General features: G+C 42.8%; 1 protein-coding gene across 1 annotated transcript; it reads left to right on the forward strand.

Moving 5' to 3' along the window:
• The first annotated feature begins 42 nt into the window (after positions 1–42).
• ndufs2 (NADH:ubiquinone oxidoreductase core subunit S2) lies at positions 43–9,366 on the forward strand. Its single transcript, XM_038996021.1, has 13 exons — positions 43–182; positions 1,436–1,539; positions 2,480–2,670; positions 2,890–3,010; positions 5,062–5,174; positions 5,570–5,644; positions 5,875–6,038; positions 6,125–6,244; positions 6,607–6,736; positions 7,049–7,144; positions 7,569–7,652; positions 8,041–8,098; positions 9,151–9,366. Exons 1-13 carry the CDS (start codon positions 76–78, stop codon positions 9,186–9,188), a joined length of 1,401 nt encoding a protein of 466 aa, XP_038851949.1. The 5' UTR covers positions 43–75; the 3' UTR covers positions 9,189–9,366.
• Positions 9,367–9,420: the final 54 nt, after the last annotated feature.

The following is a 9,420-nucleotide window of genomic DNA, read 5'->3' on the forward strand; positions in this document are numbered from 1 at the left end:
CATGTAGTTCGCCCTAAACCCCAAAGAAGAAGAAATCCTTACGTCACCGGGTGCAGAGCGACTTTGACTGCCAAGATGGCGGGGACAATGTTGAGGTCGCTTAGCAAACTCGGACGTCCTTCAACAAAATTTATTATAAATAGTAGTTTGGTTAGCCCTGCTTGCACTGTCCAGCAAAACAGGTGAGATTCTCATAGTTCGATAAGCGTAATTATAGTTTAACCGATCAATAATGTCCAAATAGGTCGTTTAGGGATCAAAAACGGTCACATAACAGCTAGCATTAGCTAGCTAACAAAATGCACTGCTCATCTACAGCAGGGGTTTGGGCTTGTCGTTCACATACCTGACACGACACACAACATCACGCTTATGTTGTCAGAAGGAACTGTTGCATAATTGCTGTAACATTAAAACAGCTGTTAGTTGGCAACCCGGCTAACGTTAGTAGCTAGGTTACTTGAATCGAATCAGGTGGATTTTGACAGCATTGCAGCACATTCGATTCATGGACAGCTTGTCATCTTGCGAAAACGTGTACAATGAGTGGAATGTTAGCACAAAATAGGTCTAGAATCCAGGCTAGCTAGCCACCTTATTGTAGTTAACTAGGCTCAATAACAACACGTTTTACATAACGTGTTACGAGTGTTTACACAACCTGATGCCATTTACTGTATTGAGGTCAACAACACCGGTTGTACACCTCTCACACATTCATATGAATCACTTCAGGGTCAAACATAACGTGTTAGACAGTAACTTGGAACAGTTCAGCCTTACCGATCCATTTGTGCCTTGACAAGTTGCTATGGACCATTACCAACAGTTGGATAATGCTTGATATCGAGGCCTGCTTTATACACAAACATTTCATTTGGTGAATCTGTTTAATCCTACCGTTTTACTTGTGTGAAATGTGATTAGTGACCATGTCGTCAGTCTGTCTTGGCTGACCTAGAGCAGATTACTGCCCTACCCTGGACTCTAGTCTACTTATATTAGGAGTTTACTTGGCACATGTTATCAAAAAGGTCAAATAAGGGGTGCTTATGTTTGTCCTATTTCACACATGTACAAGTGTATAACCTGTATAAGTGTGTGTGGTGTGAAATGTTTTTTTGTTTGTTGCATATCCCACTCCCCCTGAGACGTGCTCTGAGAAAGCATTAGTTTACCTCACAAAACTGTGTAGGTCAAACCAGTGGTTTTCAAACCTTCTCCTAGACGTTTCACAATTTTGTTGTAGTCCTGAACTAGCTCACCTGATTCAGGTAGTCCAGGGCGCTTGATGATCAGTTCAGATACATGGAACAGCTGGGGGTCCCTGAGGAGAGGTTTGAAACCTCCTGGGTTAAACACTTGGTCAACAACATCCACACACTGCCTTAGTACCATTGATGCATCATGGTTGCTTGTTATTCTCTCTTTCCAGGCAGAAACAGTGGCAGCCAGATGTGGAGTGGACGGAGCACTATGCTGGGGCGGTGATGTACCCCAGCGCCATCACTGAGAAATGGATCCCCCCACCATGGAATGGTACGCCCCACTGTTGTGTGCTGTCTTCATCTATAGGCCTACTAGTTATTAATGATGTGCATGAGTAATTGAGTACTCATTTTATTCTGTTATATTACATCATGTTTTTTTTACTATAAAATAGGAGTCTTGACTGTGATAAGGGCTCTGGAAATAAGGGTGTCTTTTCTGCAAAATTAACAAACAAGGCTATGCCATTGCACAGCCATAGGCTTCTACAAGCAAGCGCCACATTAGTCAGCTTACTTCCTTTTTGATTGTGTTCCACGATAAAATATAACCAGTTGATTTTACAGTTTCAACAAATGTATCTTAAATGGCACTTGTTTTTTTATTGACTAAATATATGAGGCAACTTAGCAGTTAGGATGTGTTATCCGTAATGGTTATGATAAATTAGGCACTGTTTCTCACTGTTGGCATGTGGCAAAATGTTGGCAAAATGCGCACATTTTTTTCCCACTGCCGCCCTTGTTCTAAAAATAGCTTTTTTTCATTCGGGTACTCAGTCAAAGGTCAAATCCCTAGTTGTTATTTAGGCCCAAGTCCAAAGTTGGGTATAATGATTGAAATCTGTTAGTTCCATATGTGGGAGTTGCATTTTATTGCCTGCTACTCCATCGAACCTGATTGGCCACAACGTGGTTGTCAGTGGTTTCTAAACTCATTCTGTGACTTTATCACTTTATTATAGATTTAGAATCATTCCACATCATACTATGTGACTTTATCATAGTCATTCTACATTCAACTTTATCTAAACTCGTATGCATGAATTCCGAACCAACTAGCCTGTCCAACCTCTTTCTTTTTTCTATGTTGAACCCTGACGAAGGCCAAGAGACGAAATGCGTTGGTTTTACTTTTAACAAAAAAGTAGCTTTTCTTATCAACTTTAACTGCCAAATCTCCTCTCTCTCCTCTCTCCTCCCTCCCTCAGATAAGGATGCTCCTATGGAGAAGGAGGTGTCTAACCTGACCATTAACTTTGGCCCCCAGCACCCCGCAGCCCATGGCGTGCTGCGTCTGGTGCTGGAGCTCAGCGGGGAGTCAGTGAAGAAGTGTGATCCCCACGTGGGCCTGCTGCACCGCGGCACAGAAAAACTCATTGAGTACAAGACCTACCTGCAGGTATGTAGCACCCTAGAGACAGTAAGGTATGTAAGAAGACAAAAATCCTGCCAGAATAGTTCAGCCGTCAGCTAGGATAGCAAATTGGCTGTAAGTTTCTAGCGTAAGTGTCCTGGCTAAGATGCTTGTAATGTACAAGCTCGTGTTTAGGCTCTTCTACAACGGGCATGTTTTTGTTTGATGAAATGCATTGACCAGTCTTCCTGTGTTTTGCTATAGGCGCTGCCTTACTTTGACAGGTTGGACTACGTGTCCATGATGTGTAACGAGCAGGCCTACTCTCTGGCCGTGGAGAAGCTGCTCAACATCCAGGCCCCACCCCGCGCACAGTGGATCAGAGGTGAGACTAGGAGCTACTAGACGACCTTGCCAGAAAGGACAAACTAACCAATACCTCAAACTGATGAGCAAACCAACTTACATGAGCTTTTTTCCCCCTGAATTGTCAGTTCAGAGATAAGGGTACAGTTTGGGTTAACAAGTGAAATTTGTGGTTAAGGTGGTGCACCTCTTTCCTCTACCAGCACAACAGTAACAAGCGTGAGAATCATAACCTTCTTAGGTCATCTGGCCCCATTTACCCCTTCATACATGGTCACTAGGGGGCAGTAGTTAGCTACATGGAGTTCAACAGTCAACATGGATATACAGTTGAAGTTGGAAGTTTACATACACTTAGGTTGGTTTCATTAAAACATGTTTTTCAGCCACTCCACAAATGTCTTGTTAACAAACTATAGTTTTGGCAAGTCGGTTAGGACATCTACTTTGTGCATGACACAAGACATTTTTCCAACAATTGTTTACAGACAGATTATTTCACTTATAATTCACTGTATCACAATTCCAGTGGGTCAGAAGTTTACATACACTAAGTTGACTGTGCCTTTAAACAGCTTGGAAAATCCCAAAAAAAGGTTTGCTTTGGAAGCGTCTGATAGGCTAATTGACATCATTTGAGTCAATTGGAAGTGTACCTGTGGATGTATTTCAAGGCCTACCTTCAAACTCAGTGCCTTTTTGTTTGACATCATGGGAAAATCAAAAGAAATCAGCCAAGACCTCAGAAAAAAAGAAGTTGTAGACCTCCACAAGTCTGGTTCATCCTTGGGAGCAATTTCTAAACGCCTGAAGGTACCACGTTCATCTGTACAAACAATAGTACGCAAGTATAAACACCATGGGACCACGTAGCCGTCATACCGAACAGGAAAGAGACGCGTTCTGTCTCCTAGAGATGAACGTACTTTGGTGCGAAAAGTGCTAATCAATCCAAGAACATCAGCAAAGGACCTTGTGAAGATGCTGGAGGAAACAGGTACAAAAGTATCTATATCCACAGTAAAACGAGTCCTATATTGACATAATCTGAAAGGCTGCTCAGCAAGGAAGAAGCCACTGCTCCAAAACCGCCGTAAAAAAAAGCCAGACTACGGTTTGCAGCTGCACATGGGGACAAAGATCGTACTTTCTGGAGAAATGTCCTCTGGTCTGATGAAACAAAAATAGAACTGTTTGGCCATAATGACCATCATTATGGTTGGAAGAAAAAGGGGGAGGCTTGCAAGCTGAAGAACACCATCCCAACTGTGAAGCATGGGGGTGGCAGCATCATGTTGTGGGGGTGCTTTGCTGCAGGAGGGAATGGTGCACTTCACAAAATAGATGGCACCATGAGAAGGAAAAGTATGTGGATATATTGAAGCAACATCTCAAGACATCAGTCTGGAAGTTAAAGCTTGGTCGCAAATGGGTCTTCCAAATGGACAATGACTCCAAGCATACTTCCAAAGTTGTGGCAAAATGGCTTAAGGACAACAAAGTCAAGGTATTGGAGTTGCCATCACAAAGCCCTGACCTCAATTCTATAAAAAATTTGTGGGCAGAACTGAAAAGGTGTGTGCAAGCAAGGAGGCCTACAAACCTGACTCAGTTACACCAGCTCTGTCAGGAGGAATGGGCCAAAATTCACCCAACTTATTGTGGGAAGCTTGTGGAAGGCTACTCGAAACGTTTGACCCAAGTTAAAGAATTTAAAGGCAATGCTACCAAATACTAATTGAGTATGTAAACTTCTGACCCACTGGGAATGTGATGAAAGAAATAAAAGCTGAAATTAATCATTCTCTCTACTATTATTCTGACATTTCACATTCTTAAATTGAAGTGGTGATCCTAACTGACCTAAGACAGGAAATGTTTACTATGGTTACATTTCAGGAATTGTGAAAAACTGAGTTTAAATGTATTTGGCCAAGGTGTATGTAAACTTCTGACTTCAACTGTACAGAGGGACTGGGGCCTGTTACACAATCTCCACACAGGCAGAAGATGGACAACAGTGGTGAATCAAGTAAGTATGACTTTTCAGGGTGTACTTCTGTTTTACAGTTCTTTTCGGAGAGCTGACTCGCATCCTGAACCACATCATGGCCATCACCACCCACGCCCTGGACATCGGAGCCATGACCCCCTTCTTCTGGATGTTCGAGGAGAGAGAGAAGGTGAGAATGGAAACAGAATTTAGGATCTGGGGCCGTATCAAGCACAACAGAGTAGGAGTGATGATCTAGAATCAGGCACTCTGAGATGCTTTATGAACGGGTCCTGATCTTCCTCCCTTTTGCTGAAGTAGCAATTTTTGGAAGTCCTTTTTCTTATTCGTATATTAACTAATTTAATATCACCAGGCAGGCCAAAACTCCATCTCACCCAAACAGGATGGAATTTCAGGCAGTCTTTTCAAACGGCTCTTACACTAAAAGTGTATTATCGTAATTTTCACCATTTCCCAGTATTATTCCAACCTCAGTGTGTAAATATATATAAAACACTGGAAAACCATGTTTTTTGATAGCACTGGACCTTTCATGGTGTCTTGTCTCTATCCTTCTCCTAGATGTTTGAGTTTTATGAGCGTGTCTCAGGGGCCAGGATGCATGCAGCCTACGTCAGACCTGGAGGAGTACACCAGGTGAGGGCTGCCTGGGAACTAAGTCTTATGGGGTTTCTCCTGGGTGACATATCCCCTAGGTCCAGATCTAGGATCAGCATCCTCTCCCCAATCCTAACCTTCACCATTAGGGGGGGGGGAATCGCAAAACTGACCCAAGATCAGTCTAGGGGCAACTTCACCCTACAGCTATGTATGCGATGGAATGGTCGCTATAAAGATAAGATGCTTGTGTTATCTGCTTGTCCCAGGACATGCCACTGGGACTAATGGATGATATCTACGAGTGGTGCAAGAACTTCTCCATCAGAATAGATGAGGTGGAGGAGATGTTGACCAACAACCGTATCTGGAAGAACCGCACTGTGGACATCGGGGTTGTGTCTGCAGAGGACGCACTCAACTATGGCTTCAGGTGAGACGCACTCACTCACACACTCTCTCTCAAACTGTTGAGAAGCTAATGAAAGATGTAAACACCCCCCTCTGCTTGTCTGTCAGTGGTGTGATGCTGAGGGGTTCAGGCATCAAGTGGGACCTGAGGAAGTCTCAGCCCTACGACAAGTATGACGAGGTGGAGTTTGACGTTCCCATCGGCAGCAAGGGAGACTGCTACGACAGGTGAGAAGAACGCCTACTGTCCTCTCTCTGTCTGCCTCGCTCTCTTTTACTTAGTATTGCCTTTGTGTAGATGAGAGATTTTGTCTGTTTTACCTTCATATATCTTATTGATTGTTTTTGATTGAATCCTCTACATGATCTGTTTTGGCGTTGTCGGCGGCTGGTCTAGTGGTAGTGCTGCCACACACGGACCACATGCCCCTGGAGGGCAGCGGTTAAATCCCCCGTTCTGCCACCACTCACCCCCCCCACATCTACTTATCTAGCTGTATCTGTCAATACAACTTTTAAAATACCTTCACAATATACATGTTTACATCTTGTTTCCCTCCCTTCGTCCTCTCCTCTTTGGTGTTGGTCAGGTACCTGTGCAGGGTGGAGGAGATGAGGCAGAGTCTCAGGATCATGATCGAGGCCCTCAACAAGATGCCAGCGGGAGAGATCAAAGTGGACGATGCCAAGGTGGCCCCGCCCAAGAGATCTGAGATGAAGGTGAGAGAACGACTCAATATTTTTATTTGAGATCATTGAGGACAGCGGGGTGCACGTTTTTAGCCCTAGCGCTAAACGCACCGGATTGAACTAATCAAACGGCTTGATGAGTTAATTAGTTGAATCAGGTGTATGAGTGCACCTTTTTTGGGTGCTCGGGACCAGGATGGAGAAACACACAGGGCATTTAGATCATCTTTGCTTTTGTCTGCCTTACCCTGTAGTTAAACACAAGCCCTGGTTACGGTGGAGTGTTTCACGTCGAGTCTATATAAGCATCAGTTGTAATGGTGGTTAATGTTCCCATGTTAGATGTCCATGGAGTCTCTGATCCATCACTTTAAGCTGTACACAGAGGGTTACCAGGTGCCCCCCGGATCCACATACACAGCTGTAGAAGCACCCAAGGTAAGCTCTCCCCTTTCTTCAGACGTGCATGGATAGAAGGGATTTGAGCCTTTCTGTTTAAAAAAAAATTGAACCTCAAATACTTTGAGGCTATTCTATATGAGCAGTTTACCGTTTGTAATGGTGAGATTCTCCTCCAACTGATCCATTTTGTAGGTCATAGGATGCCTTTAGATATAAAACAATTCCATGTCATTTATTACATTGATTTGACAGCCAGAGGTATTCTGTAAATGTGCCAGATTCAGCTAGCTGGTTAATTCGAATCTGTAGTCCCTGGATATAGGTGTGTTAAAACACTGAATATAATATGCTGTAGGTGCTGCTGTTGTGTAATGTGATCTCCTCTCCTGTCTCTTCCAGGGAAAGTTTGGTGTGAATGTGTTGGGTAGGAATATTAATGTGTAATATTGTTATTTTGCAGGGAGAGTTTGGTGTGTATCTGGTATCTGACGGCTCCAGCAGGCCCTACCGCTGCAAAATCAAAGCTCCAGGATTCGCTCACTTGGTACGGGGAGTTCAAACTACCACAACACAGAATTCACACCCTGAATTATTTAATGCAGTTGTTATAAATTATTCAATGTGTAAAACAGCTTCTTCCTCAAGGCTACTTATAGTTCATTAAGGACATTTATAAACCAGTATAATAGCATTTGTAAAAGAACACAAACCCAACCCTGCCTTCCCCTCTCTGTCTGTGTTGTAACATGTTTGTTCTTGGGACATTAACACACCAGATCGTCCCACACTGTTTTGGTTTCTGTATCAAATCACTTTATTTAAAGTGCATTGCACAAACGTGTCGCAACACAGATTTTATAAGAAAAGAGCTATGTATGATGCTTCTTTCGGTTTATAGTTGATTGATGGTTTTGCGACGTTGTCTTCCCCAGGCCGCCCTGGATATGATGGCTAAAGGACACATGCTGGCTGACGTAGTGGCCATTATTGGTAAGAAATGTTTCTACTGGGTCATGTTCAGTAGGACACACCGTAGCAAAATGTTTTGTGACGGTTAACACATCTGTGTTCTAATTGTATTAGTACCTCTGTTTCACAAACAATTCTCCCTGCTGAACACGACCCTTATGTTATCAGTCAACCATTGAATATCAGAATCCTTAGCAATGCAATTCATGTACACTGAACAAAAATATAAACGCAACATTTTCAAAGGTTTTACAAAGGAGTTAAGTTCATATCAGGAAATCAGTTAATTTTAAATACATTTGTTAGGTGCTAATCTATGGATTTCACATGACTGGGAATACAGATATACATGTTGATCACAGATACCTTTTAAAAAAAAAAAAGCTATGAGCGTGGATCAGAAAACCAGTCAGTGTCTGGTTTGACCACCATTTGCCTCATCTCCTTAGCGTAGAGTTGATCAGGCTGTTGATTGTGGCCTGTGGAAAGTGGTCTCACTCTTCAATGGTTGTGCGAAGTTGCTGGATATTGGTGGGAACTGGAACACGTTGTCCTGGGCTGGCGTAGTTAGATGTGGTTGTGAGGCTGGTTGGACGTACTGCTAAATTCTCTAAAATTAGGTTGGAGGTGGCTTATGGTAGAGAAATGAACCTACAATTATCTGGCGACAGCTCTGGTGGATATTCCTGCAGTCAGCATACCAATTGCACACTCCCTCAAAACATGAGACATATGTGGCCTTGTGTTGTGTGACAAAACTGCACATTTTAGTGGCCTTTTATTGTCCCCAGCACAAGATGCACCTGTGTAATGATCATGCTGTTTAATCAGCCTCTCGATATTCCACATCTGTCAGGTGGATTATCTTGGCATAGGAGAGATGCTCACTAACAGGGATGTAAACAAATTTGTGCACATTTGAGAGATGTGCATATGGAACATTTTTGGAATCTTTTATTTCAGCTCATGAAACATGGGACCAACACTTTACATGTTGCATTTATATTTTTGTTCAGTGTAGTTCCTGTTCAATGTATGGTTGAGGTTTTTTTCTTTTCTTTTTTTCTTGACAGGCACCCAGGACATTGTGTTTGGAGAAGTTGACCGCTAAGTTAAAACACTTGACTATTGAACGATGACACCCATGGTTCCACTCTGAAGAGGATTTCTCAGCGCTGTCTTTACTACCTTGTTTGTCTCTCATTCACTGTACTGAGATTTTGACAGATGGGCCAACTCGTAATCATTGATGTATAATGCTGTAAACCTAATAAATATTTTATCTCTGATCGGTCAAATAGTGTGATTTCACTTATCAGTGTCTTTGTAGTTAAGAAACATAC

Source organism: Salvelinus namaycush, chromosome 6 (genome assembly GCF_016432855.1).
Source record: "Salvelinus namaycush isolate Seneca chromosome 6, SaNama_1.0, whole genome shotgun sequence".
Lineage (NCBI taxonomy): Eukaryota > Metazoa > Chordata > Actinopteri > Salmoniformes > Salmonidae > Salvelinus > Salvelinus namaycush.

Coding starts and splice junctions, on each gene's coding strand:
- ndufs2 (XM_038996021.1), top strand. CDS start 76: ATGGCGGGGACAATGTTGAGGTCGCTTAGCAAACTCGGACGTCCTTCA. Junction 5,175..5,569: donor TGTTCGAGGAGAGAGAGAAG/GTGAGAATGGAA, acceptor TCCTTCTCCTAG/ATGTTTGAGTTTTATGAGCG. Junction 7,145..7,568: donor CAGCTGTAGAAGCACCCAAG/GTAAGCTCTCCC, acceptor GTTATTTTGCAG/GGAGAGTTTGGTGTGTATCT.